We start from the raw sequence: 19,327 nt of genomic DNA, 5'->3' as shown, positions 1-19,327 counted from the left end.
TTGCATCGAACGGCCTCTCCATTATGTCTGTCGTATCCCCATTTATTTCACTCCAGTAAAGGCTGGTCCATGTGTGGCCTGGCTTTTCTTAGACTGAGAGCTTCCAGCTATCACAGAGTCAGGGACCGGTGCCAGATGGACCCCAGGTAAGAAAACAAACTGTTTGATTATTTACACTGAGGACGGGCGCCATGGCAACTCTGACACCATAGAGTACTACAGCACTCTAAACTAGAAGTATATGCTATTTAACATTTCTTATAATAATTATATTTCCTGATTTATTTCCTTCTTTAGGTGAAAATATTGAACACAGAGTAAATGGAATAAACCAAACGTAACAATTGTCTAAAGAACTCAGATTTGAGGCTATACACAAGTTACATGAATGTACACCAAGGTACCGTAGCATATATTCTATTTAGAACATAACAAACATACAATCCCTTTACAAACTGGCTTTGCCACTGGCTGTCACATTAAACGAATGTTCTCATTATGTACTTGATACCCTGCAAGAAACCAAATAAAGCAATTCTGTAAAAGAACACAGCCAATTGTAATTGGACAACCAATCACCAAATGTGTTATTCACACAATAATCCAAGAACATATTGGCTTTTTGTCCACTTAACAGTTTATTGAAAGGAAATTTTCAGTTATATAAGAAACATAGTTTAGACTGTCCCTGAAGTCAGTGCAAGAGCAGAGAATGAAAATAATGACGACAATGTACCGGTAATCAATTTTAGGCACTATATAAGTAACTTATTTTATAGTAAAACTACAACAATGATTTTTAGGTATTATTAACACTAAAGTTGATATGTTCTCAATTATATTGTCCTAAACAAAATATAGGAGTATTCCTAAAGACCTTAAAGCATGCGTTTAATACAGGGATCTCAAATTTTGCCTCCCACATGTTGATGGCTTACAACTCCTAAAATCTTTTGAATATAAAGGGACAGAGAATCATGGGAATTGTAGTCCATCAACCTCTGAGGGCCTGGGGTTTGAAATGCCACAATTCAATAAATAGTTTGAATAAGCCACAAAACCATATTGGCATGTTTACAGCCAGGTTTGTCAAACTAGGCTGCCGACTTGTGAAATGACATATGAGTCATACATTTTAGGCAAATTCGTAAATGGCACTCAACAAAAAGAGCAAATTAAGGGAGTACTGCAACCAGTCAGAGTGATGTCAACAATGGCAGTTTATAGAAGCTCTCTATTCCCTGCTACATCACTTGAATGGGACACTTTAATGACTATAACCATTTAATCTCTTTGACTTGGTTATAGTGCCTGGAGTCCCCTGGCACTGTCCCTTCATTCATTGTTAAACCGCTTTAGAGCAGGGTAACACTAAATAAAGTTCAGTGGCCAGCCACAGTCATGCCTCTTCTGGAGGTGTGGCTAAGGTAGAGGTTACATACTTCCTTGTGGTCATATACATTCATACCGTCACTTGGAGTTATGATAGGCTAAAAGCAGTCAGCTGACACTCTCAGCCAATCACAACTGCCCTTTGCTGCATAGGCTAATACGTCCTCATTAGCCAAAAGCAGCACAGAAGGGGATGGGCTACTGGGAACTCTCGTTTAGCATTAAAACATAAAAGCATTAAAAACTGTTTAATGCTGAATGAAAGGACAGTACCAGGGGACTCCAGATACTATAACCAGTTTAATGAGATGAAGAAGATGCAATGTCTACAGTGTCCCTTGAAGGCATTAGATCAATCCATCAATGAGATTTATTATCAATGTATACTTGCGTGTCTAACTCCTATCACCCTGCAAATTCCTATGCATATAAATGTATACAATATGGTACCTGCAATCCAGGAAATATGCAATGCAATCCTTTTTATATCACTATTTTGTTACACCTGCTAAGTCATCGAGACAACCTCAGGACAAAAAAAAAATATTGATTATGTCATAGTTGGCAAGGTCAGATGATCACATTTAATAAAAAAAAAATGTATTTATCTTTATATGTTCACTTACTAAACAAATAAAAAACATTTTTTATTTCCATTGACCTTTAAGGTAAATCTGTTCACTTTGACATCTTGGCCAGCAGCAAAAATGTGACTGGCAACACCTTGTGCTGCTGCACATTATGAAATCAAAGAATGCAGGTATCAAGACATTGGGTTTGTGCTTTTTCCTTAGAAAGGGTATATCAGGTGTGGCTGTCTATAGGAATGACAAATATTCTGCCGTACATTACTGCTTAATTCAGAAAATCTCATTTCCACTGCCAGACAAACACATATCAGTTTGCATTTCAGAAGGCATTTACTTTATCAACCTGATTGCGATCTTCCTATGTTGACTCATGATCATTGCTGCAATCTTTATGGTTTGAGCAAAGCTCCAGTTCTTCATTCATCTTGGAGACAACCAGACTCCTAGGCTCACTCTGTATAATTTAATATGGCCCCTTATTAAAAATTTAATTGGATGGCAAAAAAAATGTACATATTACAAGGAAGCTATGTTATGCTGCAGTTGCCCATGCCTTAGGAAACAAGTAAATCAGGGTTATCATTAGCTTTCATAAGGCAGAAAACAATTCTATTTGTGTGATGTTTTTAGCTCATTTTTACCGAACTGAACACAACGCACAGAGTGTCTGTCTATCTCAGTGTCAAATATTACTTTTACAAAACGAGTACAGAGTGACAGGAGTATCAAGGCAAATAGAAATATGTTATTGTTAGAGGCTTTATTGTTTTACTGAATAGACAAAAGGACGTTTATTAAAATTGTTTACTTAAACAATTTAGTAACTTGGACTAAAATACGAACATCATCACAAGATTTTGGCAAATGTTCACCAGGACCAATAGATATTAGATAGCTCCCTGGGAGGATCTCAGGGTCTATGTGGAAGTCCAAGCACTTAGGTTTAAAAAGCTGTATACCTGGCATTTGCAGAAACCACAGGTCTAGTTACCAGCCTCCGAGCTGTCTCAATTTTGGCAACATTTCTGTCAATAAATATGTGATACAGAAAAATGCATTCTTAATATTGCAAGTGAGTCCTAAAGTATATATAATGAGCTTCAGTATTGGCAATAGTGGATTAAACAAATGACTTCCAAGGAGAAATACCACTTCATAGGAAGACTGGGAGAACACTAAGAATATGGTACCTTTAAAAGACTTAATATATGGGCTAATTCTTTAAAACAAAGTGGGGCGCAAAGAAAGACACAGGGGTTATAAAATACAAGAGAAATCGTGAAAACAGAAGTCTAGAATATTCGAGGGTTCCATAATGAAATACTAAACTAATCATTTTACTGAGAGATAAAAGCTTTCTCCTCTTGAAATCACAATTCTCTAGGCACATGTTCTTATTATCATCAGAGTGCGTTAATGGAAAATGATGTGCTTTTCAATATCTTCTCAGCAATGTACTGTATTAAAACAATACAGACCAAAAAAAGTAATAAATAGGGAGTGGGCTTGATTACCTGGTTTGCTCCAACTTGGAAAATACTTTTATTCTTACTGCATGAAACTGTTGGTTTTCAAAGAAATATACAGTATCATCACAATTTGAACTTTGTGCACAACTTAACAAATATGACTATGTCACTTGGTAAACTACGACCCACATCAAACTGAGACTGGTAGTAGCTGCGGTCCAGCAATTGCTTCACAATGCTGGTTTAAAGAAGACACCTGCCCTGAGACCGCTAGTCTTCACACTGGACATGCCTTTAGTGCCATACAAATATAATTAAGCCAATTTCAGATATAATTAAATGCAGGAGAGAGTGATCCATTATTAGAACTCTGCATAATGGCCATTGTCATTGATATCTATGATTTTGATTAATTGTTGGGAACAGCAACAGTTGAACCAGCAACAATATTATTATAATACAAATTTAAAGATCCCAGTATTCTGTGCTCTAAGCTGGGCTTAATTCCCCATTAGGCAGAATAATCACCTTCCTACTAGCGCATGCCTAATGGGGGCACGTACTCTGTCTGTCAAAAGCCCCTTCACTACCGCCTGCCTGGTGTCTGCTGCTGATTGAAACCCAGGCTACTGGACTCTGTGATGGCTGGATTCAGTCTAAAGGGAGTCCTGCCCTCTCAGACTGAACACAGCTATTTCCTGGTGGGTAGAGGAATAGTAAGGAGAAGAGACAGGACTGGCCAACTCGGACATGCACAGCTACACATACTGCTACCCAGACTGTACACACACACACACACACACACTGTTACCCAAACTGTTACTCACACATACTATTACCCACACTGTCCACACACTACTACGCATAATGCGTGTACCCACACTCTTACAGGACCACTACTACATATGCTGCTACCAACATCCCAAAATACACACTACTGCACACACACATTCTACACAAACACACAGTCATATACCTAGACATTTACACACACTGCTACACATGGACACTACACCTAGATTTACACGCACACTCACACATATGTATGTACGTGTATACATTTTTTTTAATCATATTTAAATGTTCACGTTTTTTCTTTCTTAGTTTAAAACAGTGTACGTATGCATGGTAACAGAAAAGTGGAAGGTATGCCCATAACAGTGATAATACAATGTAGCAGCTAGCAAAATAACAAATCAAAGCTCTCTTCTAATGCCGATCCTATTCACACTTAGCCTATAGAACAACAAACGTACATCTGTCAAAAGCATTACGCAAAAATAAATCCATGTGTTTGGATGGTACCAGATAAATAGTTTATAGCTGATAGCAATGTTTCATGCTTCCCATATGCTTATTTGGTTTTTTATCTTTTATTTATTTAACCTCGTTTTGCACTTACATCATCACATCACACTGATCTCTGCTTAAGAGCTGGAAGGGTTGATTATTGATCTGGACCACATATACCCAGTATAGCTACTTTAGATCTTTTTACGTTACACCCTCTAGTAAAAAAGTTATGATCAGAAGCTGTTTTTCCGTGAGGAGGCAACTCAGATATATCACCTATGTCATTTTGGCTTAATTCTGCTGCAACGGCACATACAAATGGAGACAAGCTCTAGTAAATTGACCCCCTAATTGGTTCATCAATAAATGCAAATGTGTTCCTTTTTTTTTCAATGTTTGTTTTTCTTTCAGTGTCTAAAGACTAGGACAACTCCCTCCCGTGCACTTCAAAACATATTTGTTTTCTCAGTATGAGTAATGTCCATTGAATATTCTCACAGCAGATGTCAAGGAAATGACAGTTGGTGCTCTATTAAGAATTGATAAATTTTTCAAAAGACAAAAGCAAGGCTTTGAATAATAAATAGTGTTATGAAAATTAATGGCTTTTTATTAGGAGAATCGTGTTTGTAATTTTAATGATAGAAGTCTTCAAACCTATGAAATCTTTAGCGCAACACAAACATATCAGGGTTTATTCACTAAACCGTTAATTATTGTGAACTGAATTATTGTGAACTGAAATGGACTTGCACAATTTAAGCAAAAGGTAATAATTTGGAAAAAGTTTCCAATTCAGTTATAATCACGGGTTGGTTAAATTTGCCCAAATGTGGTTGCAATTCAGTTTTCAATTCATTACACTGTTTACAGGCCTCCCAACAGTCCCACTTTTCGTGGCACAGACACGATTTCGCAGTCCTGTCCCACCATCCTGCATTAGTACCCTATAGTCCAGGATCTGGGGACACCAGGTAACTATCTCCAGGCAGCACAGCGCCAACGCACCCATAGACGCACTTGCACTGTGCAGCGGGCACTAGGACCGTGTTGGTCCTGGCTAAACAACTTATCCGTGGGCCACCTCATTCCACTTCCCCAGACCAGACTGTTGAGAGCTATGCATTTCTTAAAGAAACCCCATAATGTATGAGTATTTATAGATCTAACCCTGACAGAGACAGAAAGCGGAAAAGACAAAGGCAAAAGATATCAACAGGAAAAGACATTCAGTGAGAGTTGGAGTTAAAAGAGAAACAAAAAAACGTTTTAATATCTCTTATAATTTTGTGTGTTTGTGAGATTGAGAGCCACATGAAGCAGGCTGGCCACCCTCAGGGAAGTATCTTTACACATATAGACAATTACGTTAAAGGGACATTCTAAGCACCAAAATGCTGTTCCATTTATCTAACACTTTTAAACTGCTGTTTAATAGAAGTGATAATGTTGACAATTTTCTAATAGCACGCCTCTAGTGGCTGTCAGACTGACAGCCCCTAAAAGCACTGTTAATTCTTCATGTGCCCCATAGGATCAGAGATCATCAGAACTGATGATCTTATCAAAAGTCCAGTGCAATCTGCCCCAGTGCTGAAAAAACATGTATGCCTAAAGGCTTATTTATATATTTAGTAATATAAAAGCAACACTCTACAATTAAAAATAAATCTATTTTTAACTTGAGTATTCTGTTAATGCTAGAGGTCAAATGAAGTAAAGCCAGAGAGGTCAGAGGGAGAAAAGGCAGGAGTGGACTGGCAATGGGGACATTGGGTCCAGTCAGCAGACTTCTGCTGTGTATAACTGAATATTTTAAATATTCTGAGGTAAGTTTACCATTAAATGTTCTGAATATCATGGAGCATTCCCTGCAAACAGAACCTTGTATTGATCAAACAATGGCAGCTAATTTGAAGGAAAATTCATTATGTACTAGGCCTCTCTATGGCAATCACTGAGTCTGAAAGCTCTTCAACCATCTCTGTTTTGGTAGCACTGCCGACAACAACTAAGGGCTCCAACCCTATTCAATCCCCTTCCATTTAGATCATTTTACCCACAGGTAACCCTTTCACTTATTTTACCTCTTCCATTTTCCAAAAAATAGTGCACCATAGTTCTTTACTTTCCACCTCTTATTTCTATATATTACCTCAATCTATTTTTTCACCACACCCTCAACCTCTTTCTGCAGTTAGTGTACCTACTGCTCCGATACAATAATATTGCACTGTACAGTTCAATTACCAGTTCACAGATTGCACCATGCAGGGGCGTGCAGGAACTGTTCCATGCAGTTAATGATAACATTAGTGCCAGCTGACTGACTAAGCCTAATTTTACTCTAGTGTTTTCACATTATGCTGTATACACAACCAAGACCTAGAACACAACCCCTCCATCTTTGAGCCAGCACTAGTACAGTACCGTGTTATTCTCACTTGAGTAATTAAGTATGTCCCTAGCACGATCCATAGTACTAGCTTGTTTAAAGTCTCTATATAATCTATATTACGGGAAATGTCCCATTTAAGCTAATACTCACGTGACTTCCAATCCATAAGTCAGCAGTGTCAATATGTCTCCATCCTGACCCTATACTACTTTATAGCTGACACGGAGATTTCTCTTGAACCCATCGTTTCTTATAATATAAAATGTGCACCGTTAATGTATGCCTAACACATGTTTATAAATGCTGAATTGACTGGCGAGCAACTGCTGTTGTGGCATTGCATGCCTATTTGTTTTTCCACAAGCACAATAAAATAAAGAATTAAAAAAAAAAAAAAAAAAAAAGATAACATTATATATTTAAAAGAAATGCTACAATTCACATAGCAACTGTTTTTAATTATCTGCAGGACATATTGACAAATAGTCCACCACAGCTTGGACATCCAGCTACTTTAACACATATTCATAGCAACATAATTCATAAAGAAATAATTTAAAGCATGGTTGGAACTATTCATCAATGTCCCTCTATAGAAACTACTGACATTTCACCAATTAATTGATGGAAGATTTTGCATCATTCTTACTCTGTGCATTCTTTTATATATATATGTATATTCAACACCAACAAAGAATATTAATGAAGTTGTTAAATTATTATCAGAACTAAAGAAACCAGTACGACCAGAGCTCACCCTTCAAACATAATAAACATCTTTCAGAGTTACTTACATGCCTCCCAACATTTCAAATGGACAGAGAGCAACACTACAATTTTAGGGGTGTGAGTGGGGGTACAGCCAGGGATGTGGCAGTTCTGAGAAATTTTAGGTAACTTACTAATAACAACATGTCCAAGTAAAATGTTATTTAGAACTAGAACAACTTATCTTAATTACACACACTGATTTCTAAACATGTATTGTGGTTTAAAGAGATTACTGAAGGTTTTATGGTTGTGGAGCTATGCTACACGCTCATACACATCAACAATATAGAGCTCCAAGAAAAGAGGGACATTAGTATGAAAAAGAAGGACAGAAGAAGTTGGCAGGTATATACTTATAATAATATAATCTATAAAGGAAAAGAAAAGACCACATACTGATAGCTTGTTTCTGGCTGTAGATCCTCGATGACGTAACTAGTCACATTCCCGACTGAGATGCAAACATCTCCCAAATCAATGTTGTAAGAAATGATTTCCGATCCATTGCTGCATGGTTCTTCCCAACTTAGCATAAGGCGCACTGAGGTTAAGATTGTGCATGTTTCTATATGGGCATCATCCGTTACGTAAAGGTTAGAAACTGTGTCTGGTACGGATGCTGGTGTTCTGCAGGTCACTAAATCGCTGAAAGGCCCAACACCAGATAAATTGACAGCCTGAAGGGAAACAAAACAGGGAAGCATTAATATTTCTTAGAAAAAATACTCAATGTCAAATTATGGTAATATGCATCTAGAATGCAGGTAGCCTGCAGGCTGTGAGGCACTCATGATAGATGTAGTTTTTTGGTTATGTGCTGATGACACTCGTGTATACAGAACCAACATTTCAGAATTGTCTGTATTTTCCACAATATGAGTACAAAAAAATTAAGCTTTCAACATTAGATTAAACGTGTATAGTAGTAGAGCAGACCACTGGAAAATTTGTAAATTTATAAAGAAAATATATATTTACTGAGTAAATAATGTTAGTTACTCAAGTTATTATCATTACACAATTTTTACAAAATAATTTGAAATGAGTTAAGGTGATTTGCAAATAGACGATATTTTGACATGTTTTATAACAAGGGTGTCCTATATTTGCATAATTTGGTTAACTACATTACCCATACCCTACTCATACAATTATGGGAGATGTAGTACAAAACAGATGGCCAAACAAGTCTATATTATTTAATTTCAGTGCAAGACCATATTGATCAAGTACAAAGCTACGCAAGGAATATATGAATGAGTTCCAATGTAAACCACTAGCATTCACTACTTCCTAAAAACACACTTTTCTGAAAGCCTTTTAAATATCATAGGTGCTTGGGGAAAGAATAGCTCTACTGAAAAAGCACAAAGTATTATATTGAATGGCACTTCTTACATTGTTAACACATCGATCATTGACATGTGACATTTTAAAAATACAAAATATAAACCAAATGCACTATGATGGCAAGCAAAGAAAATGAGGCTGTGGAATTTACTCTTTCATCAACAGTATTAAGAAATTAAATCTTCTTAGTAGCTTTTTTTTTACAGCCATGGCAACATCGATGCTCGCCAGTTCATCACAAGGAAACAGGCAAGAATAAACCTGGCCAGACAAAAATCTGACATACAAAAATAATAAATTCTGTGTAAAAATGAGAGTATTCTAAGTTAACAGGGTATTCCCTTTTCTATATATGATAATTAAGCAGAGTGTTTGGGACAAGACCTTTATTATTGTTAATTATCTGTCTAATTCATTGACATAAATTGCCCATAAAAATGGGCATCTTGCTGCTTGTTCTCATTCTGTGTCGGGTACGAGCTGGTATAAATGTCAAACAACGCTTAACAGTTTTGTGCCAAATAAATATTCACAAAATCTTTAGCACAGATACAAATATATGCTCAACCAAGAAAAAAAATCTGTTCAATACAAAATAAACAAAAATAAAGATTCTTTTTTCATATCACATTTAGATTTTTTTCCCCCTACTCTGATTGTCTAGATCTAGAACCTTCTCCGCAGCCTCATAAAAGTTGACATCGGTGTAAATCTCATTGGCCTTCACAGGGCTGTGTAGTTCCTGCGGAAACCTAACAGAAATTTGTGCATGTGTGTGGACAAGAAAAAGTTTACATTAAGTGGTAGCACCTTTAATAGGGCTGGTTATTACAAGATATCCCGCTGCTAAAGTCAATAGCTCTGTGCAGTCATACAAGACTCATGAAACAGTTTGCAGACTGGGAACATTTGTCAGTTTTAAGATAAATAAGCCCTTTATAGTGACTTTAGCCAGTGGAGGTACATGTCTTTGTATACATCCAAACCAACGTCATCGGCATCTATTTAAACTCAATATAAACTAGACTTAAGTCTGCCGCTTACCATTTGTAATAAAGATGCATCAAACCATTCCTGCAGCAGAAGCTCTTTTAAGGTTTTAAAATATTTCCAGTCTTAAATATACAGAAGCAAATCACCCGTAATGATTTTTCATATCCTTCTCTTAACAAACAATGAGAGGGGAGGAGTATTGCAAGTGCAAACTTCAAAGAATGGAAGCTACACTATAGAGACTGTTTGGAAGATGAAATTCAGAGATTTCAAGGATAATATCAGAGTCACAGGTTAAAGATCTAATAATTATACAGTAAGCGGAAAATGGAATTTCTACAAATTCCTTGTTAGGACAGAATACACCTTTAATAAGACTGCATTACAAGCCAAATGAAAGGGTAAACGTTTTACCATTTTGAAGCTTGCATTTGAAATGACCTGCCCTCTTTCAAATATTACCTGAAATAATTTATGGTTGTTTTTTTTTTTCAGGTGATACAGAGTTGCTCGATGTTTTATGTACTTTGAAGTCTATTCTCCTCCATAATTCTATTAATCCTGTAAGACCTCCTTGTTCTTGAGTTGAATTTAAAAGGTCATAATAGGCACCCAGATCACTTCTGTTTACTGAAGTGGTTTGGTTGCAATGTCCCTGTCCCCTTAAACCTGCAGTTTTCATTTTTGCAGTTTCTGATAAACTGCACTAATCACATTGCGGGGTTAAGACTGCCTGTAGTGGCTGTCAATCAGACAGTCACTAGAGGCACTTCCTGCTACTTAGGTGACACGCTCTGCATGAGGACATCCAGCGGTAGGAAAATCCCCATAGGAAAGCATTGCAGCATTGCCTTCCTATTGGGAGGGTCTAATGCGATTGCAGCGCTCGGCGCGCATGTACATTAGCAATCCAGCGTCGGAGCGCCAACCCACTGCAGAGGTAGACAGGGGCTGGAATCGGGTGACTATAGTAAGGGTTTATTAACTCTTACAGTGCAGCGGCGGGGGGGAAGAGGGGAGGAGCTATAGTGCTATTAATACAACTTCAAGATAAAGCAAGTATAGTACTATTGTAAAAGAAACAAGAACACAACTACCAAGTTTTCATATTTTAAAGTTCTCCATTTAAAAGTGTATTTATTCATATAATATAATTTTATATCTTTAATGAAAAAAATTAAATAAAATTCCCCTTGATCCTTAACCAACCCTCAGATTGGATAGAGGTCTAGGGAAATAGGTCAGGATGGTGGTACCAGTTCCACCTAGTATGGGCTTAAACCCGGATATTGTAAATGCAAAACAAGCTATAATCGGGTGGTTTCCCTTTAAAGGAGTACTCCCAATAAACTGGTAGCAATGTGACGAACACACCGTTTGGACAAAAATCTTATACCTATAAGCTTGTATGGAGAGGATAGGAAGGAGGATTGTAAGTATCAAAGAGGAGCACAATAAATGGTTGAACTGTGCAAAAATGTATCATAATGAAACTAATGTAACACTTTAACTTTATTGACTATATTGCCGAAATGATACAGTTGCCTCCGTGCACTCTAAGTAGCAGTGCTTGCAATCCCTATATACATCTAGGAGACTGCCTCAATAACAGTTAAATGGCAATGCATGGTCGTTCTCAATATTTGAACGATACAAAAATCATAATAAAGCCCTGTCCATGCAATCAACCTAGAGACAAAGATATATGGGAAAAATTAGATTAAATAAATTCCTTCAATCCATCTATGTTGGGTGAGCAGGGAAATGGAGGGAACAATGGAGAGTATACATCAAATTCTCCCTTAGCATTGGTGAATCACTTGGAGTGATAGCCCATAAACAGTGGTTAATCTAGTCTAAAGGACAATGCTGCTAAAGGCACCCCTATTCTAATTCCCTGCAGTCTCCTTGAAACACCTTTGTGGGTGTTCTATGCTAGGGCTAGCACTTAGAGTGGTGTCCCTATTTACATGATACATGCTCAAATCCTACTCCAGATAAAGAAGATTACATATTCAACTACAAAGAATAAACAAAAAATAAGTGAGGTAAGGATTCCCTTAAGTGCATCGTGAGTGCTCAAGTGAGGTGTAGGGATATCCTGCTAAAACCCAGGGTTTTAACTCACTTATTTTTTGTTTATTCTTTGTAGTTGAATATGTAATCTTCTTTATCTGGAGTAGGATTTGAGCAGGTATCATGTATATAGGGACATCACTCTAAGTGCTAGCCCTAGCATAGAACACCCACGAAGGTGTTTCAAGGAGACTGCAGGAAATTAGAATAGGGGTGCCTTTAGCAGCATTGTCCTTTAGACTAGATTAACCACTTTTTATGGGCTATCACTCCAAGTGATTCACCAATGCTAAGGGAGAATTTGATGTATACTCTCCATTGTTCCCTCCATTTCCCTGCTCACCCAACATAGATGAATTGAAGGAATTTATTTAATCTAATTTTTCCCATATATCTTTGTCTCTAGGTTGATTGCATGGACAGGGCTTTATTATGATTTTTGTATCGTTCAAATATTGAGAACGACCATGCATTGCCATTTAACTGTTATTGAGGCAGTCTCCTAGATGTATATAGGAATTGCAAGCACTGCTACTTTGAGTGCACGGAGGCAACTGTATCATTTCGGCAATATAGTCAATAAAGTTAAAGTGTTACATTAGTTTTGTTATGATACATTGTTGCACAGTTCAACCTTTTATTGTGCTCCTCTTTGATACTTACAATCCTCCTTCCTATCCTCTCCATACAAGCTTATAGGTATAAGATTTTTGTCCAAACGGTGTGTTCGTCACATTGCTACCAGTTTATTGGGAGTACTCCTTTAAAGGGGAACCACCCGATTATAGCTTGTTTTGCATTTATCATTTTATATCACTTTAAAATTTTTAATTCTTTTCCTAATGTAGATGTTTTTTAAATACAGTGATATAGGTTTTGCAGATAGATTTAAAAACAAAATTCCCTCGGCTATATATTTATGATATGTGTTTCTTTTAGCGGTGGGGTATCACACACGTATAAAACTCAGAGCAGGGTATAATAGGAGAAATGTGCTATTTTAAGACAGTATATTAGTTTTAGAATGTCGTAGAGCAATTGTGCCGTACTGATTCAAGATCTGTTTTTCTGCAACATGAGCTATCAGCATGTGTCTAGGCTTTTACTGGACTGACTCATGGAGCATTGAATGGTCCATCTAGAAATATAAGAAATGTTAGTTAAATGCAAACGTTTATTGAGATCCCCTGCAGTCAACTAGAATTGAAAGAATGAATCTCCTGGTAAAAACAGGACTTTTACTCATATGACATGTGATTTGTATGGATTCGATGATTCACAAAAAAACACATTGTGCATACAATGGAAAGCCCTCCCTAAGACACTAATGTAATTTCAAAACATTTGTGCCATGCGGGGTAGTTTAGTCAACTGAGACATCATTGTCTGGCTGTATGTGTTTCTTCACTCTAAATGTTCATTATTGCTTTGATGTTTTTGGCAAAGCTTTTCATGACATCACAGTGTAAGGTATTTTATCTAGCCTGTGCACAATACTTTAATACCGTTCTGAATGTGCTACTACCTCTAAGTGTCTCGTATACCCACAGGACATGATGTTAACTTTAGGAAATTGTCAAAACTTAGGTTTAAAATAATAGGAGTTGCTAATAACATATTTGATTTGAGGCACCAATTTGGAGTTTGCAACTGATGTTATTTCTTTGTTCGATATACGCATGAAGTTTAACTATAAGTAACTAAACCAATAAGTACCTAAATCATGTAACCTTTCCAAAACAAAATGGTTACATCAAAACATTTCAATTGAAGGCGGATCTTCAGAAAAAGCATTATATGTATTTATGGCTATGGCAAAGCATACCAAGGTAAGAGAACAAATTATTTTAAATAGAATGTTGCAAATTGGCACTAACTATTATTAATTTTATTAATGGCACATTTAAAGGCAGAGCAGCCCAAAAAGAAGTAAGAATGGCCAGAAAGGGGGCATGTTGTAGGATCAATAACATACATCCCAACTCCAGCGTCCAAAGAATCGGAACGTCGGTGGGAGGGATGTAAATGGGGTGGACCAGTGACAGGGAACTGATTCAGGACAGCTGGACAGAACCAGAAATTCTAATATTTCCCTTCAAAATTAGAAAGGTTGGGAGGAACAATTACACGCAGCTCAATGTCCAATTAGGGTAGTTAATGCACAAAGCCTTATTATAAGTGAAATTCCAGTAGTGCCAGCACTGCAAGGACCAACGAGAAAGATCTCTAGTCTTCTCAATTGACTTCAGCCCATGTAAATCGATGTCGCCTGTTTATTTTCGTAGTAACAACAGGAAAACCACACTTCCATCAAATCCAAGGTGCTTAGCTGGACCTAAGGTGGGCAAAGTCTCAGTCAAATAGTAGAACGAACAGGATGGTCCAGGCACTCAAGGTCTGTATATCAGGACATTTTATTAGAGAAAAACAGCAACGTTTTGACCTTCACTGAGGTCTTTATCAAGCTTGATGTCAAGCTGTTCTTCTATATTAAGCCTGACTATTGGCATGTATTTATCTCCAATATATATAAAAACAAGAGGTTGTTGAGGACTCTACTTGAACAAACTAAGAGTCTAGATCAATTCTGAGAAAGAGAGAAGGGGGGAAGAGAACATAAAAGATGCAAATAACTATGGAATGGAAGATACATAATTAATAAAATAATAAAAAGAAACATGGGAGAAGCAAGCTGAGATCGGCATACAGAAATACAAAAAATACAAAAAAGGGGAAAAAATAATGATTAAAAATGTAAATGTGACAACATTAGAAAAATAAAAAAAAATGTACTATATGAAAAACAGAAGTAGATGCATGATGCTAAATTTTACCTGAAGTCTACAGCAGTAATTTGTTGCTGGTGATAATTCAGATATTTGAAAACTGGTATCTGTGCCACTGTAAACTAACTCTGGGCTCTCTTCTTCCTTTGCCCATTGTAGTCTGTATGATGAGATATCCGCCCCATTACTTTCAGGACTCTGCAATATAAAGGTATTTTTTCAGATCAAATTTCTATACAGTAGAAAGCGGTTCAACTTTTAACATCATCACCACAAAACATGCAGGGAGTGAATGTCTTTAAAAAAGTAAGATAGAAGAGAGAGACAAACCAGCATTCCTTCTGTATTACCGACTCCTAATATCAATCTGTCATGGCTGACATTATATAAACACAAATTACAATACCTGAAAAAAGCCAAAGGTAAACAATTACCCATGAAGCACTACACATGGCAGCTACTAACTGCAATGATACATAGTGATGTATTTGTAGTTCTCTAGAATTTCCCTCTTCAGTACGTTTATATGAGAGATATGCATGTCTCAGAAGGTTGTTTTTTTATTAACATATGCAAATAATTCAAGACCACTGAAGCTCTGTAAATGTTCAATACTTTGATGCATTCTTGCTGACAAAGAGACACAGATTATTCATCTTGCCTTACGGCTTTACCTATTATATAAACATGGCAATCCACACACATACATCTGGTAAAGGATAGGACCCACATTTCATGTTTGAGACTGAATGCCATGCACAAATAGTAAAATACATGTAAACGTCTATAAAACACATTCAAATCATGCAATGACTCATACTGGACCGTGTTTATAAAATCAATATACAGATACATATCCTAATGCGGTGTATGTTTACTATTAATCAGACGCAGACCCTTTAGTGCTCTTACTATCAGTATATATGTGATAAATGCCCCCATGTAGTACTTGCAGAACATAGATTGGAAGCTTTATTGAATATATTTTAGTTAACCACATGTGCTTTTTTTGTTCAGGATTTGCAATCCCACAAACATTGCCTTTAAAAATGTTTGCCATTTTTTATTTTCTCAATAAGTTTGCACATAGGGTGCACCAAATCATGAACACATGCTTGTTCCTTTGTCTGTAGATGTTTGTTTGCAGCTGTGGGTACCATGGGCTGGGAGAGGGGTGTATAGTCTGCTAGGAGTGTTTTCTGAAGCCACTACATGCTACCTTCAAAGTATGAATCATGGCTGAACGAGTCAGTCATTTCCAGCAGTTCACTGCTCGTCTACGAATATCTGCATCTTAAATAATAATGGATTATTATTTGCCTGGACCTCTGCCTCCTATTGCTTGGTGTCAGCTGACTGTGACATTAGAGATGTGGGGATTTTTACTGGGGTCAGATAATCACATCCCCCTTTAGCTCCTCCTCACAATAAAGGCATGCTTCTCCAGATATGATAGGGATTACTCCTGTGCCACCATATTAATTACACTTCTGAATCCTAGGTAATCTTTTAAAGGATACTATAGTCATTAATGCAACTTAACTTCCTGAAGCAATTTTGGTGTATACATTGTGTCCTTGCATGAAACAAAATGTGATCTAACTCCTAAATGGCATAGGATTGAGCGCATAGAGGAACGGTGGGGACATGATGTACATGTGCAGAAAGCACATATACGCTTTCCCATAGGAAATCAATCAGTGCTTTACTATGGGGCTTCCAGGTCACATGACCAAGTTTTACTCAGTTAGTGCAACAGGAGAGGCTCTAGTGGCTGTCAGTATGAATGCCACTAGACATGGACTTTACCCTGAAATTTAAATATAGCTGTTTCTAAAAGGACCACTGCACTCAGACAGCTACATTGAGATGGTAAGCTTGTTTGTGCAGGGCCTTTTTCACCTCTTGTGTCTGGTAATTTTGGCATGTCAGTTATCTCCATTCTGTAAAGTGGTGTGGAATATGTTAACGTTATACAATTGCTAACAATAATATTAAGTGAGCTGATTGATGTTAGTGGTCCTTTAAGCACAATAAAACCCACATCCCTTACTGCTTTGTTTATCAATCCCTTCTACCATTTGCTTCAGTCACTGACATTTGTCTCTTACCTGCAGTACAAGCGCTACGTCTATGCCGGTCTATTATGCATTCTGCACTCTATATCATTTTAGAGCCACGAGAGTGCATTTCACAGGCAGGGAAGAGGACTGGTGATATAGCATCTCATTGAGTTGATTTAATGGCAACAACTACATAATTAGCAGTTGTCTTTTTTTTGTTTGTTTTTTATGCAAATGGATTAAAACAGTTCACCATTAGCCAATGACACCTACCAAACAGTAATATGGTCACTCACAGAAACATACAGGAAGGAAAGAAATATAAAACACAAAATCCACCCTTTCTCTTCAAACTGAGACCAGATTTACTAGAAAAAGTATTGCTAAGTATTCTAAGTCCCTAACATCACAAAGCATTCACAAGCTGCCTTACCCTCATACAGCTCCAGACTGGGGCAGAAAAACAGAAATAAAATAGTAGTGGTTATGATGTGATCTGGCCTTGTTTCCTAAAAATGTTCTTAAAACAATTTAGCAATGGTTTGGCCTGTTAACTGGGTCCCAGCGGTTTACTGGTCTCCTTTTAAGGCAGGTTTAGACATCTGGCTTCTGCAGAACTGCAGATACTGGATACCAAACTTGCCGCTCATTCATTGGCTGAGAGTGTCACAAACTCCAGACCATGGTGCATCGGGTAAAGTAATTCTTTAACGATGAGCTAACTGCACATTGACCCACAGAGGCAATACGAATACCCCACACTTTGTGTTTATACAGGTCTGCATGATGCACACTGATCAATTGTACAGTGGAGCCACAGTTTAGTCTAATTGTATCATTTAAATAAATTACACTACCATAATTCAAATGTAGTCTGTGTTTACAAACAAAGGCAATGATGGATTTGAGTAAGGAACACAGATGTATAACCCTTTGAGTGCCTGAGGAGAGAGCAACACACATAACTAAGGCACTTTGTGGAATAAAGAACAGAGAGCCAAAATTATTTTCTCATGGAAATGCCTTCGCCTAAAATCCTTTTTGAGACACGCAAGCTATTAAAAACATCAATTATCCTATTTTTTAAGGCAGATGCTCAGCAGAAAAAAAAGTGTATTTTTCTCCCTCTTTCCACGCATCACCTATTTATGTTTTGTTTTGTCAATTTTTCTTTCTTTTTTTCTTTTTTCTTTTATTACATTCGATTTAATAGCAGATTTTTTTGGATCGCAAAGGATTTAAAGAGGATGTATGATATCATAAATAAAATAATAACATAGATACACATAGAGGATACATAATTATAATCCATGTACTATGGAAAAATAATGCCGACTAGTGGTTCTGGATATCTCACAATGAGACCACAGGTCATTAAGAAGAAGGGCCAACCGAGCTTGGCTGATCTACTTGTTTTCTCCTTTATTTGAGTTATTGTTGAAATACTTATGAACCTTTCACTCTGTCATATCTACCTTTAAAGGAACACTATAGCGTTAGGAATACAAATACGTATTCCTAATGCTACAGAGCCCTAGTCACCTAAACGTTGACTAGGGCCCCGTTTCGCGGCAAAGAAAATGGTTAATTAACCATTTATTTGCTTACCTTAACCCAGCGCCGGGCTCCCTCGGCACTGGTGACCTCTCCTCCTCCATCGACGTCAGCTCCCCAGTGGAGCTGAATGTGCATGCTCGGCCAGAGACACATTCAAACCCGCTCATGGGAAAGCATTCCTTAATGCTTTCCTATAGGGAACTTTTTTGACGCTGGAGGTTGACTCAGTATAAATCGCGGAAGCGCCTCTACTAGCTGTCAGGAAGACAGCAACTAGAGGCTGGATTAACCCTGCAGTGTAAACATAGGTGCAGGGTTAAAACTAGGGGGATCTGGCACCAAGACCACTTAATTGAGCTGAAATGGTCTGGGTGTCAAGGTAAGTTTTATATTTTATTAACATTGGAGGGGGGGAAGATGGGACCTAAAATGTGTTTTTAACACTGTAATGTCAGGAATACACATTTGTATTCCTGACACTATGGTGCTCCTTTAAGTTGTAAGTATCGCGTTTTACAAAATGTTCAGAAGATAAATATATTTTATTACAATAACTGTAGTTTAATTGAAACAAACAGTCTGAAAAAAA

At 37.2% G+C, this 19,327-nt stretch overlaps 1 protein-coding gene across 2 annotated transcripts in view; it reads right to left on the bottom strand.

Moving 5' to 3' along the window:
• FNDC3B (fibronectin type III domain containing 3B) overlaps nucleotides 1-19,327 on the bottom strand; it is a 296,429-nt gene that overhangs the window by 37,470 nt on the left and 239,632 nt on the right. For both annotated transcript variants that reach the window (XM_063442678.1, XM_063442679.1), the window contains exons 21-22: nucleotides 15,167-15,316; nucleotides 8,310-8,590 (exon numbers count right to left, since the gene is read on the bottom strand). In XM_063442678.1, coding sequence (XP_063298748.1) covers nucleotides 8,310-8,590; nucleotides 15,167-15,316 — 431 coding nt within the window. The remainder of the gene's footprint in view (nucleotides 1-8,309; nucleotides 8,591-15,166; nucleotides 15,317-19,327) is intronic.

The sequence above is a fragment of the Pelobates fuscus genome, chromosome 2 (assembly GCF_036172605.1).
Source record: "Pelobates fuscus isolate aPelFus1 chromosome 2, aPelFus1.pri, whole genome shotgun sequence".
NCBI lineage: Eukaryota > Metazoa > Chordata > Amphibia > Anura > Pelobatidae > Pelobates > Pelobates fuscus.
Note: the sequence above shows the minus strand (reverse complement) of the source record. Positions and strands in the feature narration are given on the sequence as shown.